Source organism: Lynx canadensis, chromosome C2 (assembly GCF_007474595.2).
Source record: "Lynx canadensis isolate LIC74 chromosome C2, mLynCan4.pri.v2, whole genome shotgun sequence".
NCBI classification, from domain to species: Eukaryota; Metazoa; Chordata; class Mammalia; order Carnivora; family Felidae; genus Lynx; species Lynx canadensis.
In genome coordinates this window covers 76052751-76072315 of record NC_044311.2, presented here as the reverse complement: position 1 = coordinate 76072315, position 19565 = coordinate 76052751, and the positions used below count along the sequence as shown (strand labels likewise).

The following is a 19565-nucleotide window of genomic DNA, read 5'->3' as shown; positions in this document are numbered from 1 at the left end:
CGCGCACCGCTCGCACCGCCCCGTTTCCCATACGGCCTTGCGCGGGTGGCCCACAGAGCTCCTCCTCCTGAGCTAGCAGGCGACCGGAAACGCCGCTACAACCCACTCACCCCCGCGGCGTGGGAGTCCCAGCCCTCGGACCCCGCCCACGGAAGTCGCCCGAAAACTACAATTTCCAGCCCCCAGCGCGTCTTAGGCGCGGCCTGGGTTTGGACCGGGAGTTTCCTGAACGCCACGCGACCGCGGTCTTCGATCCGGGCCAGCTAGCTGTGGTAGGAGCTGAACAAGTTGAGAGCCGACGAAACCGTTCATAGGTCTCCTCATAGCGGTGTGAATAGTACACACAGTGACACCCCAGTTAGCCCCGTAGTGGGACAGACGGACGAGATTCTTCAAATCCCGCACTGTGTGAAATCTGTAATCTGTATCTACTGCCTCCCCACACACCCACACCATGGCGGAATATTAACCTCATAACATTCTCCCCCCGGTTGAAGGAGAGTGTTCTAATATTACCTTAAGAATACGATAAATCTTAAATCCACCTGTGGAGCCATTTCGAGTAGAAATCAATAAATATAGCCCTATACTCCAATGCTAAATTCTGGAACTAAAACCAGATCAAGACAAGGTCTTTGCGCAAACTTCAGGCAGTCTTTTGGTCTTCCTCTGTTACGATTTGGAAGGTGTGCGAAGGTCACTGTTTATGTCAGGAGTGGTTTTGAATGATACATGACGTTCTCACAGCCTTTTGAATTTGGTAAGGTTATGTCCATTTTACAGAAGAAATCATATAGTAAGTAGTAGAATCAGGATTTGAACCTTGATCATTCAGTCTTCAAGCTGGTAATTATTTCAAGCAAACCTCCATGTTTCTTCTTCTTCTTGGACCACGTGTATGCATCTAGAAGGTGAAAGAAGAGGAAGCCCCCTTCATCTGGTGGGAACACTTACCATTTGGCCTGGGGTCTTTATTCTGGGTTCTGGGGCATTAAAGAATGCAGAAAATGTTTGTTTAAAAAACAAAACAAAACAAAACATCTAGCACAGTGTGGCTAGCTCTGAAAGAATGTTGGCTGAATATTTGTATAGATATAAATGTAAAGATCTGAAGCCTATTTTAAAACCTATTGCTTTCTTCACTCAGTGGTTGGATTCTGGGGATGATGCTAGCTCTGAAAGAATGTTGGCTGAATATTTGTATAGATATAAATGTAAAGATCTGAAGCCTATTTTAAAACCTATTGCTTTCTTCACTCAGTGGTTGGATTCTGGGGATGACCTTCCATTTCCATCACCAATGACTAGCTCTGGTCTGCTGAACGAAGTTGGCCAGTCCATAGCTGTTCTGCCTAGTCTATCTGTGGTTTCAAGATGTCCATACATTGTCATGCTTTCTTCAGTCATTTGTAGACGTATTTCTCCTAAATCTCTCCTTTTTCCATGACTTCCTTCTATCAGATCTCAGATTTTGTCTTTTATACCAGTCACATCCCAACCAGTACCTTAGAGGAGATGGGGTGATACACACAAAGCACAGGCCATTAATGGCTAGTGCCTCCAGATGAAAACTAAATGGATGTTTATTGTACTATGTTTCAACTTTTTTATAGGTTTGACATGTTTCAAAATAAAAAGTTGTAGGGGGCAGGGGGAAGGGGGTAAGAGAACATAAGCTTTAGAGAGTAACAGACCTGGTATTTAAAACCACATTCTGCCCTTCACTAGCTGTGATACTTAGGCAAGCTCTCTAACCTCTCTCAGACAGGTTTCTGTCTCCATGAAATGTGGGTAATAAAGTATCTCCCTTGTAAGCTGTGTGTTGAAAATGAAATAAGACAATGTATATAAAGTGCCTAGCTGGGTGCCTGGCAACTGGAAAGGAGCCAATTGTCATTTTCCAACTACCTCAAATCTTCAAGACTGAAATAAACATGGTTGTCCCCTGCTCCCCACTTCCAACTACACAAGCCTCCAATCCTCTCTAGCCAAATATAAATGTCTGCCAATTATTTCCAAGGCCCCGTGATAATATTGATGTCCTGCCTCAAACTTCTTTTCCGTCAAATTGCCCTCTTAGAAACACTCCTTCCTATCATTTGGCCGAACTCCCAGCCTTGTGGCCACATTGCTCTCTAATTAAGGGCATCCCATCACCTGTCCCTTCCTACCACCTTCCTTCAAACTGCATCCATAAGCCACCCATGCTACTACCCCCAAACTCATGGCTTGAGCTATAGAGCTACACATCTTGTGTATGGTTCCACACCTTTGAAAACCATTCAACCCAAAGCATGATTTACATAACACCAGAAGTGCTCCTGGCAGGACACTGCATTGCACTGTATCCACTGGGTTGCTACATTCTTTGTGTGATATTTCTCAAATAGATTGCATTGTGGCCCTTCTGACTTTTAATTCCCAGGACTGACAGTGGATGTTACAGCCTCCTCTTTTCATAAGCACTGTTACAACTTCCCTTCTCCCGACTCTCACCTTTCATCATGTGCCTTTCACCTGATCATCCTAAACCTTTCACCATTTCTGAACATGCCCTGCCCCTTCAAGATGATTGGCCTTTTCACATGGCTATTCTTTCTGTATAGAATGCCCTTCACTGTTTTTCAGCTAGCAATCCTCCCATCCTCTGTACTCCAGCTCAATGTTATGTAAGAAGCTTTTCCTGTTCTATTCTTCAAGTTTTTCATTTCTTGCCCCCCACCATGCTTGATACATATCTCTCTTTCTCTAGATTTTGAGCTGTTAGAAGACAAGAACTGCTTCTCATTCATCTTTTGCCCCTAGCACCAACCTAATGCCTGGCTTGTGGTAAGCCTTGACAAATATTTATTGAATGAATGAATTCATTTTGCATTCAGCTTCAGGTCATCTTTATGTAAAATAATGGCCCATTAGGAGTCTCTTTGGAGCTCAGAGCTGGACATCAAGAAACTGTTTGGCGGGGCGCCTGGGTGGCTCAGTCGGTTAAGCGTCCAACTTCGGCTCAGATCATGATCTCATGGTTCATGGGTTCAAGCCCCATGTTGGGCTCTGTGCTGACAGCTCAGAGCCTGGAGCCTGCTTCAGATTCTATGTCTCCATCTCTCTCTGCCCTGCTCTCTCTCTCAAAGAATAAACATTTAAAAAAATTTTTTTAAATTGTTTGGATTCTCCATTTGTGAATCATGATAGGCCCACTGAAACTGCTTATTTTATCAGGGACTCTCTTCCAACCTAAAATTTTCAGAATGCTACCAAGTGTGAAATCATATTGTTTGGCATATGTTGCCTTATCGGGCATGAGAATTAGTCAGACTTCTCAATGGGACAGTGTAGGGGATGGCCTAGCACCTTACCAACAACTGTTCTCATGTGTCCACCTGGGAGCAGTATACTTTATTTCCCCTTCCGCCTTAACACATCAGAGCATATCACAGATGCATATTCATCAATTTGTCAGGGCCACTAAGGGTGAAGATTACATCTGTTACCTGATGTTCACCTTGCCTTGCCTCTGGAACCAAGCACCTGCAGAGTGTTCAACAAACAGGTGCTACCTGGCTTAATTTCAACTCAACATGTGTTTAGGTTCCCTGCAGCTGCCTGGTTGTCTCATATGCCTGGCCCAGGGTAGCTAGATGGCATGGAAATGCACCTGCTGGTGATGGTCTGACACAGAAGTGCAGTGACATTGACCAGAAGACAGATGTTTACGCATGAGTCTAAACTCAGTCACGACCTAGGAGACTAAATGGTGGTGATTAAGAACATCTGAGCTCCAAGTCTGACTTTAATGCAATCTGTCTTATCTGACATTGGAAATTACCTAATTTTTTCCTTAGTTTCTCCACTTGTAAAATAGAGACAATTACAGAACCTTCTTATAAGTTGTTGTGGGAATTTAATGAGATGATTTTAAAGTACTTAGAACCAGCTTAGCAAAATAGGGACTTAGTAAATGAAAGCTGACCTTTGGCCTTTTTGCACATATGGAGCTTCACTGCCACAGTGGCCCACTAGTCAGCATCCTAAACTGGCCTCTGAAATCAGATGTAAAGGGAAGAGCTGCCAACCCTCTCTCCTCACCCATTATGATCTCTGACATTATAGATCTCATTCTCTGTGCAATACCCAAACTTCACATGTTACTTCCTAATATTTCTGAATATTTGCTAAGCCCATGAATTCACTGCTTAAAACACTAATACTGAACTGGTCCCCACAGATCATCTCATCCAACCCACTTGTTTTACAGACTGCTAAGGAAACTGAGCCCTGAAGCAGGCATGAGCCATGCCTAGTGTCACACAGCTAAGAAGTGGCAGAGCTGGAACCAGAACCAGGTCTCCAGGCATGATGGCCCTCTTCTCTCCAATACGCTTTGCTGTCTCTCCCAGAGTCCTGCTTTCAGAGGCTCAGCCATGTTTTCCCTTGGTCTTAGAGATCCTGAGGCCACCGTCTTCCTTTCTGAGAAGGCAGCACCTCCAAGTAACATGACAGGGGCCCACATACAGCTCTTTATGGGGACAGGACACAGACTGTGAGGCACATGTGCCAATACCCAGGGATCAGGGCCTCAGCAGTAATCACTGCCAGAGCTTCACTTACCCTTCCAAACTCAACAGACACACCTCTGTTTAGACTTTGGAGAGCACTGAGTTTTAAAAGCAACTCTGATGATTCTTTCCACTGTCTTTCTCTGGTTCTCATTTTTCAGACAAAGAAATGGGCTCGTGGAGGTTAGAGGGAACAAGCTCAAGCTCCTACAGCTTTCCAAGCTTCAATTTCAATCCAGGCCTCTTTAACGGTAGTGAAGTACTGAGGGTTAGATCTGTAAAATGGAAACTGGAGCACTTATAAAATATGGTTGCTATGGGGATCAGATGAGCTCATGAAGGTGAAACCACCAGTAGAACAACCTGAGGGAAGGATCCATCTTATTCATCTTTGCATCGCCCATGCCTGGCACACCGTGGGTAATAAATGTGCTTTAAAAAAATAATAAACCCATGAATCCATAAATTAATAAATGAATGAATAAAAAAATGAGGCACTTAGCAGAGGTGCCTGGAACACAAGAGGTATTCAATAAATGCTCCTTTTCCCCTCCCTTGCTCAGGAGGGTGGCAGCCAGACCCACGGTCTCTGCCTAACTCTTGGTAGGCCTTGATGGGGGTGTGTGGTGGGTAAGTGACTCTCAGGAGTACTGAGGCTATGGAGAAATGCATGTCTTCTCGGCCATAAGCAGAAACAGTGTTCTGAGCTCCAGGGAATGGCATGCTACCTTGGCCAGGGCTTTCCTCCACTGTAGTGTAAGGGCCACCCATCTTCCAAGCTGACCTTGGCCCAGTAGTTACCCAGACTCAGTGTTAGGCCTGGCTGCATGCACCAGTGGAGGGCAGTGGCAAATCCTTCCAGTGATGAAGATATGACCACCAGAGAAAGTACTCCACCCGGCCAAACTCAACTTCATTCCATTCTTTCATCCTGACTCTCTTTCTCTGTCTTCTTGGGGCTTCATATTTCCGTCCCGTGTCTGGCGACTGAGTAAATGAGTGTCTAGAAGCGTGCCTGGCATATAGAAGGTGCTTGATAAATGTTGGTGGAATGAGTAAATGAATAAATGAAAACAGGACTGAAGGAAGAGACAGGCTGACTGATGTCTGTCTATTTATTTGCACAGGGTCCTACAGGGCCAAGACCCCTCCCTCCCCACCCTCTCCCCTGTAAAAATAAACTCTATCTTTCTCTCTCCCTGTTCTATCTGCTTTTCTGCTTGGGCCAGGGAAGATAGTCATCCCCTAAGACTTGTGCCCCAAGACACAGGAACCAGCATCCCCTATACATACACACCACACATACTTCCCCTGAGCCCAGGGAAACCAGGATGCAGCAGGAGGGCTTGTAAAGGCCCTCAGGCTTCCACTAAGAGCCGAGTACAGTTGGTCTGTCAATGAGGGTTGGCAGGAGTATTGGGAGCAGCAGCATGAGGAACATGGGGTGGGGGACAGCCCCTGAGGGGGAGCTGAAAGGAGCTGAATCCACTCCCAAGTGGACACTGAGTGAGCCTCTGGGAGAAGCATGGGAGGCACACCACCCCAGACCCTGTGTGGTCAGAGTACAGCAGGCACAGCAGGTCCCAAGGCCACCAAGTCAAGTGATCTTAGGACCAGAAGAGGCAGACTCCTTCCTGCGGGAACTGGTGCCCCCCACCCAGGCCTCTTCCAGGCAGGGTGACATGGAAGGATGTCACAGTGAATGGTGGGGGCTCCGCTGGAGGCAGGGGTGCCCCCAAAGCAGAGGCACAATGTGGTGTTTGAGGGAGGACCGGGACTCATGTCACCTGTGGTGAGGAGCTGGCATTTGACCTCTCTAAACCTGGAGCGAACATCCTTGCCCGGCGAGCTGCCCCAGGCCCTGGCAACAGCCAGACAATTCTCTCCAGTCCCACGTCTACCACACCTCACACAGCTGCCCTGGGTTCATGGGAGAGCCGACAGGGCAGCCGAAGTGCCACAGGAAGTCACGGGAGTTGGAGAGAGTACCCAGCACACGGAAGCGGGCAGGGCTGTGGGGGTCGGTCACCAGCCCCTCGTGAGAGCTCTCGGGTGTGCGGACTGAGCACCACACCTGCAGGCCAGGACAGACACGGGGACATATGGTGTCTAGTGCGGGCAGGGCCACAGACTTGGCTGCAGCCGAGCCATCCCGGGGACGCAAACCACCACTACCCCCAGCCTCTCTGCTCAAGAGGTCTCCGGGCCACACCCGGCATCTCAGCTATAACCCCTTGCTATCAGCACCAAAGGAAGGAAGCACGCCCTCCCTCCCAAACTCCTTGAAGGCCTTTCAGAGGTGCCCTGGACAGTGGGTTGCCCAGATTGGATGCATCCGAGGGGAAGAAGCATGGCCCCCAGAGGCTGCCTGCCGGAGTGCAAAGTACCTTCAGGAGACCCTGAGCAAGGAGACTTGCTCTGCCATTTCCTTTATTCCTGGGCAGCCCTGGATGAGCCACTTTGTCCCCAAGCTTCAGCTGCCTCCTCCACAGCCACCTCACAGGAACATGGCAGGGATCAATCCTGCTCCCTACCCGCCGCCCCTCAAGCAGGACAGCCTCGCCCTTTGAGATCTGCAAAAGCCTGAAGAGTTCTCCTTCCTCAGGCCTCTCTGCATGCTTTCACAAGCCCCAGCTGAGAAGCTCTGGGCACCAGGCCTTCCCAGACCACCTTCCATACCCCAACTTCAGCCCTATTTCCCAGTCCCTTTCCTGCATGCCCCAGACTTCTAATGACATGTCCAGGAGGGAGCGGGAGAGGGGCAGGCCCCAGGCCTCCTAGAAGGGCAATACCTGGGCAAATCCCACAAAGAAGAGCTGGTGATTGGTGAGCCCCACAGCCGGCAACTGCTGCTCCTCCCCGTGCTTTCTCAGCCACGCTTTGTAAGCCTGGGGTCAGGCACAGGACGGGCAAGGCCATCAGGGTAGCCCACCACCTCCACCCGCTGCCCATGTCCCCCAGGGTGGGTGAGCCTCGGCCACCAGAGGCCCACCAGGCCACTCACGTTATAGGCAGCCTTAAGTCCCCCGTTGTCAGCGATGTTCTCCCCCAGCGTCTGGCGGCCGTTGAGCCTCTCCCCATTGACCTGGTACTGGCTGTACTGCTCCTCCATGCAGGCCGTGTGATTCCGGAAGGCTGCCAGTGACTCATTCTGCCACCAGGGCCGCAGGTTCCCTTCCTTGTCATATTCGCGCCCTGAGAAGAACTAACCTTTGCACCACACCAAGACCAGAGCAGCCTTCCACCAGCCCTAGTCCACAGACTCCAGGGTCCGTGTGGCCTGCTCCCAATATCCCAAGGCCTCGCAAGAACCACCAGGAATTCTAGGCTGGAGGGGGCAACTCTGTGGGCCTCTACCTTGGTCATCAAAGGCATGTGTCAACTCATGGCCCATCACCACGCCGATGCCACCAAAGTTCAGGGCCCTGGTAGGTGAGGAATGCTGCATGAGGACATGGTAGGGGAACTTCTGGATCCCACCTCCAGCCCTGCGCTCAGCTCATCCGCAGGACCCAGCCCCTCCTGCCTCAGACACACTTGGGGTGGTTCCGGGTGTAGAAGGGGGCCTGCAGGATGCCAGCGGGGAAGACGATCTCATTCTTGGTTGGAAGGTAGTAGGCATTCACCGTCTGGGGCGTCATGCTCCACCTGGGAGAGCAAAAGGGTGAGGCTGAGGCTCCTGACTCTCCTGATGCCCCTCCCAGCCCAGCAGCCTTGACCTATCTCCTGCAAAGACCTTGCGCCTCTGGTTGAAATGTCTTGCCACCCCCTTCCCCAGCCCTGGAAATCTCCCCAACCTCTCCTGCTGCCCCAAGCGCCTACAGCCCCCCCCCCCCCCATTCTCACTGGTCCCGGCTGGGAGGCTTGCGGAGCTGGTCAGCCATCACCTTAGCAGAGAAATTGTACAAATTCAACATGTTCTGGAAAAAGGAATCTTCAGAGACTTCATACTGTGGGAGTGGTGAGAAGCAGAAAGCAAGCAAGACAACATGTTGGAGAAGATAATAGTCCCAGTTTGGCTACTAATTAGCACCTCTCTAAGCCTCTGTTTCCTCAACTGCAAAGTAAGAGCAAAATATTTAAGAAATAAGAATCACCAATATTTACATACTACCTCCTTCTATTCTCACAACAACCCTATGAGGTAGGTACTACTAGGATCCCCATTTTACAAATGAAGACACTGAGGCCCAGAGAAGTTCCATAACTTGTTCAAGGTTACCCAGTTAGGTAGAAGTAGAAATAGGATTTGTGAACACTGCATTCCACCCATCCCTGGCCTGTGGCCTGGCACAGAGCCAGCATTTGAACAATGTCAGTTGCCCATACTTGCCTCTGAAAGGAACCAAAAACCACCTCCTTCCCTCCCAGTGTTTGAGCCCCAATTACTGAGCCAAGAATAGAGCCCCCACCCCCGCTCCCCTAGATGAAATTCAGCACTGGTGAGCAGAAGTACTCACCCCATCATAAACATCATCCAGCTCTTTGGGCTCCAGGATGAAGTCCGGGAAACCAATCATATCATAGATGGCATCTGCCTGAAGAGACTAGGTTAGGGTTTCCCTCCCCAGTCTCCCTCCAAAAAACTGTGTCCTCCATCCCCACCTGAAGATGGCGCCCCAACCCTTGCTACGGCTCACTTTCTCCTTGGCTGCCCGGCGGGTTTTGTCATCCATCCAAACCAGCTGCCCCAGGGCCTCCTCGAAGGCACTCCGGATCTCGCTGATCATCCCCTCAGCCTGCGAGGGAGCAGGCACAAGTCGGCTTCCACTCACACTGATGCGTTCTTTCTCCCTGTCCACCCTAGTGTCCCATCCCTGTCCTTCCAGGGGAGTGCCCAGACTCTCGAAATAAGGCTGAGCATCTTGGGAAGATGAAAAGGAAACACTATTTGTGAAGGTGCTGAGATGGTGGGTGGCTCTTTTTCTCATTGATCAAGAATTTTAACTGACAATAAGTTAACTGAAGAAATATAATTTAATACAGTACATTGATTTTTATATGAACATGAAAGGAAGGCATTAAGAGCAGAAAATTTGGGAAATTAGGGGCATCCAGGTGGCTCAGTTGGTTAAGTGGCCAACTCTTGATCTTGGCTCAGGTCATGATCTCATGGTTCGTGGGATCGAGCCCTGCATCTGGCTCTGTGCTGACAGCATGGAGCCCACTTGGGATTCTCTCTCTCCCTCTCTCACTACCCCTCCCTACATGTGTGTACGTTCTCTAAATAAATAAAGAAAACTTAAAAAGGAAAAAGAAAAAAGAAAATTTGGGAAATTGAGAAAAGTTGAAGAAGAATATAGACCACTTATAACCCCATCACTCAGAGATAAGCCCTCTTAACATTTTGATTATTTACTTTGAGTGTCTTTCCCTGCCCAGGTATACACATATAACACAGAATTATATTGTGTAACATACATATATTTTGTAAGCTACTTCTTTTCACTTAACACTATATCATGAGCTTTAAGGCTGCCTCACAACCCACTCTAACCACAATCTTTCTTCCAGTCCCCTATGATTAGACATTTAAGTTGTTCTCATTTTCACCTATTATAAACCACCCTGCAATAAACAGTCTTGTAGATAATACTTTAAGCACATTCATTATCATCTCCTAATAAATAATAAGTATTATTTTTCTAACTGGAGAGGCAACATAAACTCAATGCAGAACATTTGGAAAATACAGAGAACTTTAAAGGACAAAAAGAACCCCTCAATCCCACCACCAAAATACTGTCCATTTATTGATGAATTTCCTTTCAGTTTTTCACCCCCTCTATGTACACACATGAACGAACAGTGAATTTTAACTAAAACAAGGGGTATTATTGGAAGGACCTTGAAGACTCACAATTTCCTTGCTTTGCCGGTCAAATGTGGCCTTCACAAAGAGGGAGCCCAAAGCGAAGCCAAGTGCGTCATCCGTGTTGGAGATACAGGTCTGCCACCTTGGCGTGCAGGACTGTAAGGGACAAAGAGCCAGGCCTCCCAGAGATGGCTATGCTCTCCGTCTGGGCTGCTCTCCTCTCTGTCTCTGGGGCCAGCCCTCTCAGCTCTGAACAATGAAAGCCTGGGTTTGGGGAGCTGCCGTCTCTCCCTCAGACTCCGAGAAAAATAAAGGGCAGAATGGAAAAATGTGCCAACCCCAGCAGCAAAACTGCAGGAGGAACATGTGTGCTGCCTACTCCATGCTCAGTACTCTCCTCCTCTTAAGTTTCTAAGAGGCCCACTGGGGTCCAGAAGTTTCTTTGCTCATATCGCAGCCTTATATCCAGTCAGTCCCTCATGCAAGAAACCTGCAAAAGTCACCAGACTCCTCCATCCCCCACCCCTACATTCAATCCATCACCAAGGCTACTACTTCTACTTCTTAGTCATCTCCCCTGTCCACCCCATTGCCACTTCCCTGCCCTACAACACTCTCACCTCCGGCCCAAGATTGCAGTCACTTCCTAAGACACTCTGATTTCATTCTCACCCCTCTCCCCCCTCCATCTTCCATTTAGCTTCCAGAAAGACTACCCGATACACAAATCTAACTGGGTTATTCTTCTGCTTAAAATCATCCCATGGTTCCCCGTTACTGAAAGAATTGAAGCCTTTTTTTTTTTTTTTTTTTTTTAGACCTGACTTCTTAATGGAGCATTCAGGTCCCTTCAGGGACTGTCCCAGGCCCACCTCACCCCCCTCAGCCTCTCAGCTGCTCCGTTTGCAAGCTCATACCAGAGCACATGCAAACCCACAATGCTCCTGGCCTCTAGGAATTTACACATGCTGTTCTTTCTGGCTAGAGTGCCCTTTTCCCTTGCTCCTTTGGTGAATTACCTCAAACGTCACCCCTTCATGAAAGTCTTTCCTGATGCTGCCTCCTCCCCCAGGTAGAATGTGCTATCCCTTCCTCTGTTCTATAGCACAAAGGTCTTTCACACAGTGTGAGCACTTACCACCCCAAAATACCTTGTTTGGTTACATGTCCATTTTCCCCACTTAATGGGGTATCTTGAAACTGAGAACTGCATTTATTCATCTTCTTAACCATCATCATCAAAGCTGAATGCCTCTACGTACCATGTACCGGGTAGGTGCTTCACTTACATTAACTCAGTCCTCAAGACAACCCTACAAGGTACTCCTGCTTCACACACCAGGAAATGGAGAGTCAGAGAGGCTGGGTGACATGCCCAAGGTCCCATAGGCTAAAAAATGGAGGAGTTGGGATTGACACCCAAGTCATCTTGATTCCTACTCCTGTGCTCCATACTATACCATGAGGCAAATGGTGCCTGACAGTCAGCTAGGCTGGACTGGAAGGTGGGGACAGAGTCAGAAAGCCCACCTTCTTGGTGCCATAGAGGGTCTCCAGCAGCTTCTCTTGTGCAGACTCAAAGCGGTGGTCCAGGCTCGAGGTTGTCTTCTGCACCAGGTTCCAAATCAGGTAATTGTTCAGGACACTGGCATCCAGACCAGACATAAGGGAAGGGCAGGTGGGGTACCATTTTCACCCCCAATCTGCTCCATGAATGTGCAGGCAACAGAAGTCCTGAGAGGCATATGCAGGAGCTGTCCCAGAATCTCTCTCTCTCCCCTGGGACCACACACCTGCCTGCAGAAGTCAGTTTGGAGAAGGTGTGGGAATAAAGAGCACAAATGGGCCCCCTGAAGCCTCACCCTATGGGAATAGCCTGCAGACATTCTCTTTTGATGTTTGGAAGGTCCAGGACCTTGTCAAATGCTGCTCTGTGTCTGGCTGTGACAGTCCCCCATGCCCAGTCCCTGCCTGGACCTGCATGGAGCTCTGAGTCCCACCTCCCACACTCTGGGCTCCCCCCAACCTTGGCTCTGTGTGGTTGATGAGCTCTGACACCTGCTGCAAATAATCCTTCCCATACACCACCACGGGCTCAGAGTCACCCAGCTCCAGCGGTGACAGCAAGAAAGATAGAAACTCCAGCCAGTCCATGGAGGGTGCCAGGGCCTACAAGCAAAAAAAAAAAAAAAAAAAAGTCTAAAGCCTCCTTGCCTACACTCCTGGCTTCCAGCAGACCCCTGCCCCACTGATATACTGGAGCCTGGGAGCCCTTCTCATTACCATGGCAACATCTATTAGCTGCTTGGTAGCCCCTTCCTATAATAAACCCTTTTCCAGGCCTGAGCACTCCTCAGTCTGGGAGCCCAATCAGTTATTATACAAGAAAAAGCACTCTATGTAATACTCAGCGGGGGCATAGATATTCAAATATTTTCATAATCATTGATAAAATACCACCCAGAGTCCCTACATAACTGGTCTCTCCTTCCAGAACCCTCCCCTCCCCCATCCAAAATCTCCATAATCCAACTAAAGTGTTGATTCCTGGCAACTAAAGGAGATGCTTCCAACTTTCTTCTGATTGTTTTGTGGACATCTTGTACACATTGTTATAGATTTTTAATATAATCCCTCTATGCATCCCCAGGCAACATGAAGGAGGACCAAGAGATGTCCTAGTGAGAGGTGGCCTAAAATGGACACCACTTTTCTTTCCAGGATAGTAACAGTGCAGCTGGGAAGCTCACAAAAGCGAGCAAATGAGGAACCGATTGGCTGCCTCGGAAAGATGACAGGAAGGGAAGCTGGGAGGTCTGCCCCAGGGCCTGGCCCCTCCCAGCTGTCTCTGTTCCTCCCAGGCCCCACCTGCAGCTCCGCAATGCTCATCTTATGATAGATCTTCTCCTCATCCCGCCGCTGGTCCTGGGGTACTGTGATGTTGGCCAGTTGAATCTCCAGCTCCAGCACCTGTCGCATCTGCTCCCGTGTAGAGGCTGGCCGTCCACCCAGCAGCATCCCCAGCTCCTCCATGTAGTCCAGGTAGGCAGTAAGCACCTGTCAAGGCCCTGAGTCATCCTCAGAGCCCAGCAACAGGTCCTGTGCAAGGCTGAGAGGGCCTGTTCTGGCCCCCACCTCTGTTCACCATCTCTTCTGCGGATTCTCCTCACAGAAGCTTTCTTGGACGATCCTGTTTTATTTCTGTCATACTGCTTACCAGTACCTGCTAGGATCTTGTTTATTTATTTGCATGCTTGTTGATCATTTATTTCCCAAATGAGAAGGTTAGTTCAGGAGAGCACTGTTCCAAGTTACAGCAACTTAGTCACCCTTCTACCCCTAGGGCCTAGAATGGGGCCTACCACTGAACAAGTGCCCTGTAAATATTCATCCAGTAGATAGACATGCTTCCCACACTGCTCTGCCTTCTCATTTCCTAAAGCCCTTCTATTTTTCCAGCACATCAGTGACCACGTCTTCACTTAACAACAGAACGGACCCCATGGGGAATTTAGTCACAGTAGCTTTAATGGCCTTCCATCTCCCATCCAGCCAGGCCTCAACCTTGCTGCTTCTCAGCTCCCCTCTAGTCTCTAAGGGGGAGAAAAGGGCAGAAAAGAAATACATATGACCACATGTAAACACATGTATCAGACTCTGCTAGGGTTCTATAAGTGATGTGTCCTTTTTCCCTCTCACTGCAGCTCCATATAGTGGGTATTAGTTCCATTTTCCAGATGGGGAAACAAGCTTGGGAAGGTTACATGACTTGATTCATATCACAAACTAGCAGATGGCAGAATCCAAATGTGGCTCAGGCCTGACGGTTCCAGGGCCGGTGCCCCAGCACTACCCAGGCCCAGGAGGCACTTGTGTTGCTTCAGCCCCTGCTGGCACTTGAGCTGAATGAGGTAGGGACTATTTTCTCTCTTCTCCACTGTAGTCTCAGGCTCTAGCCCAGCATCTGGCACATAGTAGGTGTTCAATAAATATTTGTTGAATGAAAGGATGAGAACCTGCAAACAGACCCTCAGCACCACTCAGCACCAACTCCCTGTGGCCCTCCTCCCAGGGGCCACTCCTCACTCTGGCCCTGAAGCCCCACCCTGAGCTCCCTTAATCACCAAAGGCCATCTCCTCTTCCACTCTATTGAAAAGTTTTAAAATCCATTAAATATCCATTTAATATCCATTCCCTGCACCTCAAAATGTCTTTCTCCCACCTCTCCTCTCCCTCGCTGCTGGTGTCAGAGGAAGAGATTTGAGGACCAGTCATCCCAGGTCCTGAGGGGAATGGTTGACTCAACCAGTCACCCTGACTATGCCTTGCCCCCACCCACCTCACTTACCCCTTTCTCACCCTACCTTTAGCTGAAGACTTAACCCTGAGACTTTCCTGAACCCTGATTTACTCCTAAGTTTTTATCCTATGTGAACCTTTTATGCTACAGCTTCCACTAGATGCTGGCACAGACTTCCTACTCGAGACAATCCAGCAACACACTGAGAGCCAAACTGAAGCTTTCTCCTGCCAGTTCCTGGTTGTTGCAGTTCTCTCCTGAATTCTCAAAATTCTCTCCTCTCCTGACTCAGGTGATGTCAAACCACGTATCTGTTCATGCCACTCCCAATGTGGTATTTTAAAAATGTATATTAAATTATTTTGAGGGAGAGAGAGAGAGAGAACATGAGCAAGGGAGAGGCAGAGAGAGAGGGAGAGAGGGAATTCCAAGCAGGCTCCATGCTGCAGCACAAAGCCCAACACGGGGTTTAATCCCACGAACCGTGAGATCATGACCTGAGCCGAAACCAAGAGTCTGACACCCAACTGACTGAGCCACCCAGATGCCCTGCCAGTCTCAGTTTTGATGAGTTTCCTTTTCTATTCCTTTTGGAATAAGTGCTAAATCTGACCCGCAGGGGTCATGCACAATATGAATCTACATACCTGTCCAGAAGGCCTTGGCCCACTCCCCTCCTACCCCTCTCTGGTCCATCAATAGGTTATATGCCTCCCCACCTCACAGCCTTTGCATAAGCTTTTCCCTTTGCCTAAACCCTCTCCTTTCACTGCAGCCTGCTGTTACCCTAGGACTAGGCTCGTTCCCTGTGACGCTCAGTCTCAGAACACTGTGCTTCTCCTCTGTGACAGTCCCAGCAACTTCACACAGGAGAACTGTGCACTGAGCCACTTCCTGTCTCCTCCCCCACCTAGAGGCCAAAGGCAATGTCTTGTTGACCACATGCCAGGAGGAGGGTCTGCCTGAGGAATGCTCAGTGTTTGAAAACCAATGAAGGGACAAATGACTCTAGCAGGTGTTTTACTCCACAGCAGTCTACCTCACTGTCTGTCTCTCTCCCACTGCCCTTAAAATTCAGGGATATTCTTCTGTATTCTACCTCTGCCTCTCACTTCTCCTAGGCCTTTGTGTAGGTTTTTAAGGAGATGGCCCTGAAGTCCTCGGCTCCCTCCAGCCTCATCCTGTCTCCAGGACTCCACCCAGCTTCCACAGCTGCCTGCTGACCTTTCCATCTAGACATCTAGACATTGTCTGGATCCTTCACAACCACACATCTAAAACAAGTCGTTCCCACTCTCTGAGTGTCTGTATAAGCTTGCATCCCCCCTCCCCAAACAAGCACCATAGGAGGTATGATCCTCACTTTACAGATGAAGAAACAACTTCCAAGAGAATTTAATCAACTTGCACCAAGCCGCAGGGCTGGGATTAAAATCGAGGTCTGACCTCAAAGTCTGCCCTTGTCCTGTGATGTAAGGTCTGACCTCCTTTTCCTCAACGTGCCCTGAGCTGGTTCTTCTTACAGGCACCCCTGGTTCTCCAAGGACCGCTCCATTCCACCATCACTCAGGCTTATAGACTCATCTGTCTTTATCTCTTCCTCCTTCTACTCCTTTCTCCAAACACCCAGCCACCAGCAACTCATGATTTGCACTAGGTCATGTCTCTTGCATCCTGCCCTTCTTAACATTCCCTCTGCCACTGGCCACATCAGGGCCCTTACAGACTCAGAGCCTGGAGTGCAACTGACTCTTAACTCATCTCCAGGCTCCCTCTCTTGCATCTACTTGTCACACCTCAGCCAGACTGGCTTCCCAAAGCACTGCTCACTGTGTTGCTCCCTTCCTGCTCTGGAGCATGCAACAGCTCTCGGAGACCTATACAATGAACCCAGTGTGGCATTCCAGGTCCCCTCTGCAACTAGTTCCTACCCACCTGTCCAGCCCCTCATCTGCTCTGAGCTCCACATTTTGCCAAGCTGGACCCCTTCTCATGGTCCAAAAATGCCTTAGCCTTTCCTTCTTCAAGACTTTGTTTAAACTATTCTCATTACCCAGCATGCCCTCGCCCACTCTTAGACATTCTACAGGGCCCGGCTCAAACGCAATCTCATTAGGAAAGCTCTGACTACCTGAATCTCTCCTGAGGCCTAGAGACCCTCTTTTGAACCTGTTCTTAGCTATCTAGGTCCATAAAGCCATCTACATTGAAAGCTTTGTGTGACAGTGGCTCTGGAGGTACATCTCAGAATTCCCCCATTGCACCTGGCACATAGTAGAGGCCTATAAAATGTTTCCCTAGAAGAATAAAGGGGAGAAAGGAAAGAAGGGAAGAGGGAAGGGAAGGGAAGAAAAAAAAGAGGGTGGGAAAGAGAGGAGGGAGGGAAGGGAGGATGGAAGGGAGGAAGGAAAAAACTGAGGGAAGAGTGAAGGGAGGAAGACGGAAGGAAGGGTAGTTGGCTCACTAGGTGACAGGACAGGTTCACCTTCCCCACTATGACCCTTGGCAAGGGGGAAAGTAAACAGGAATCAGCCCAGCTCAACAGAGGGGTGGGGTTGGGTGTTCTGGGGATGCTCCTTACTTTCTCATTGGCGGTCCTGTTTAGGTAGTAATCTCGAGAGGGGAGAAAGAGCCCAGACTGGTCCACCTGCAATAGCAAGTGAAGGGAGTAAGCCTTCCCCACACACATACCTGGACTCTTGTGCAGGGGTGGGGGGTGGGGCCACCCCAGCCTGCCTGTCATAGGGAAGGGGAGTCTGGGTCAGTCAATGGTCCATCAGTCCCTCTCAACCCTTCTCCGGAACGGTACCTGGATAACATTGCTGTTAGAACTCTTGGAGTCGGCACTGACATAGACAGTGAAGAAGGGGGTGGCTCTGTAGGTCCCTGCTACTGCCTTCAGCACTTCCATGAAGTTATCCTGCTCCCAGGACCCCGTGATGTTCCAACCACCAATCTGGGTAGAGACCATAATGGAAACTATGGCACAGAGGCCCCCAAAGCTTATCCTCTCCCAGGACCTATCCTGACCTCCCCCAGTGGTCCTACCTTGTCAATGAGGTCTCGCAGCGGCTGGGCTCCCAGCTCCTCAATGCGCTCCACCTGCAGACAGGATAGGTAGAAGCGCTGTGTCTTCCGCTCCGCTTCGCTGCTTGAGTTGAAGGTGGTGTTTTCTGTGGGGTAGACCACATTTTTCTGTGGGGTGGTTGACAGCTATGCTATCTAGCGAGAGGGGTCCTGGGCCCTTGCTTGGTCCCTCTCCCTGCCTTGTTAAGGGGCAGTCCTCCTAATGTAGACTCAGGAAGATCATCTGAAACTGCCAAGCGTGACTTCTTCTCCCCTGTCCACGGAAACCCTCAAAGATCTCTAAGCTCCACAGACTCCCTCGTGCCTGCCACACCTCAACAGTGATCCAAGCAGAGTGAAGAGAAGAGTCCTTTCGTTATAGTCAGAGATCTGTCCCCTCAAAGCCATCTCCACCTCTCAGGAACCCCCTGCTCTCTGCATCCCCTACCCAGGAATGTTTGCAGTCACCCACTTAGTCATTCAGTCATGGACCTTTATTGAGTACCTAAATGCGAAGCCCTGTTCCAGGCATGAGTTGTACTTGGCACAATGCCTCCCTGACAGCCCCACTCACCAAGCAGGTGTTTCAGTATGGCCTGGTTCTGGTCCCAGAGGCTGTTGAAGGTGTTCCAGCGAGAACGCCCATCGGGCAGGGGATTTCTCTGAATCCAGCCTCCACAGGAAAACTGGTAAAAGTCCTCACAGGGACTCACACTACGGTCCAGAGACTCCAGGATTTTTCCAGCCACTCGAATGCAAGCCTCTGTGAGGCAGGTGCTGTGGGATGGGTCTGTGGCAGGGGACATGGTGGGGGGAAAGGGGGCTGTCGGTGGGTCTGAGAAAACAATGCTTTGGGGAAAGCCATGACAGCAAGAAGGTTGGGAGGAGAGAGAAAAGTTGGGGGAAGACTGGCCCCAACCAGAGAAAACCTTAGGGGTCCTTGAGCCAGAGCCCCCACACCAAGAGGGCTGGTGACAGGTGTGGGCCCACCTACCTCTGTGGTACTGGACCCCCAGGGCCACGAGGCAGCCCAGAAGCAGTGCACCCAGCAGTAGAGAGACAGCTGCTAAGACCAGCTCCAGTTGGGTGTGAGAGCCCAAGAGGTCTCTTGTCCTCTTCTGGAATCCCACCTGGGAACACAGGATGACAGTGAGCTACCAAGCTGCAGGTGAGGATCCAAGTTCACAGAAGTCCTCCCAAAGGGTGAAGACACGGCCAGTTTCCAGAGCCACGGAGCAAAGACGCTAAAGGGATCAACTTTGGGCACAGGGGCAATGAGGCAGTCTGAGTTGAGCCCTGAGCCTGTTTAGTGCAACGTCATGGCTTACAATCGCCTCACCACAGTCCTAGCGCAGAGGCCAGAGATGGAGGGGAGGTGGGGGCAGGTGACCCTCCAGGGCAGCCCAGAGCTCCTGGGTCTGCCAGACGTCCTGTCAGGGCTGGGGCCTGGTGAGAAAGGGAGAACCCCCTTGCCCACCTCCACAGCGTCCGGGGAGGCCCCGCCCTCTACGGGGGTCTCAGGTGCGTCTTCCTCCCGCAGCGTGGTCCGTTTGTACTCCACCATCTGCCAGACAGTGGGGGCGCCAACCGAAGTCAGGCAGAGAGGGGTCTTTGACCACGGCCCTGCCCCAGTGCCCCTGGCCTCTCTGCAGTGAGGGCCCCCTCTCTCCTGCCGGGCTCGCCGGCCTGGGCCCCCCACGCCCGACCCGCGGCCCCCTCTGAGACTCAGCCCTTTCACCGCCAGCCCAAGCCCCTGCCCTGCCGACGCCGCCTGCTCCCTCAGCCTCACCCCCTCCACCCAGGCCTCTCCCCGGAGCCCGGGGCTCC

The 19565-nt window shown here is 50.2% G+C and overlaps 1 protein-coding gene across 2 annotated transcripts in view; it reads right to left on the bottom strand.

The window, feature by feature from the left end:
- Window positions 1–5713: 5713 nt before the first annotated feature.
- The window catches only part of LOC115523890 (EEF1AKMT4-ECE2 readthrough transcript protein), a 31771-nt gene continuing 17919 nt past the window's right edge, over window positions 5714–19565 (bottom strand). The window contains exons 2-19 of one of the 2 annotated variants that reach the window (XM_032594718.1): window positions 19078–19302; window positions 18733–18868; window positions 18313–18528; window positions 17721–17845; window positions 17482–17628; window positions 17254–17319; window positions 13240–13428; window positions 12398–12540; window positions 11902–12016; window positions 10417–10527; window positions 9197–9295; window positions 9017–9094; window positions 8403–8506; window positions 8094–8204; window positions 7914–7981; window positions 7561–7751; window positions 7349–7444; window positions 5714–6630 (exon numbers count right to left, since the gene is read on the bottom strand). In XM_032594718.1, the coding sequence (XP_032450609.1) occupies window positions 6454–6630; window positions 7349–7444; window positions 7561–7751; window positions 7914–7981; window positions 8094–8204; window positions 8403–8506; window positions 9017–9094; window positions 9197–9295; window positions 10417–10527; window positions 11902–12016; window positions 12398–12540; window positions 13240–13428; window positions 17254–17319; window positions 17482–17628; window positions 17721–17845; window positions 18313–18528; window positions 18733–18868; window positions 19078–19302 (2397 nt within the window). In that variant the 3' untranslated portion in view covers window positions 5714–6453. The remainder of the gene's footprint in view (window positions 6631–7348; window positions 7445–7560; window positions 7752–7913; window positions 7982–8093; window positions 8205–8402; window positions 8507–9016; window positions 9095–9196; window positions 9296–10416; window positions 10528–11901; window positions 12017–12397; window positions 12541–13239; window positions 13429–17253; window positions 17320–17481; window positions 17629–17720; window positions 17846–18312; window positions 18529–18732; window positions 18869–19077; window positions 19303–19565) is intronic. The other variant, XM_032594717.1, reaches the window with a different exon arrangement.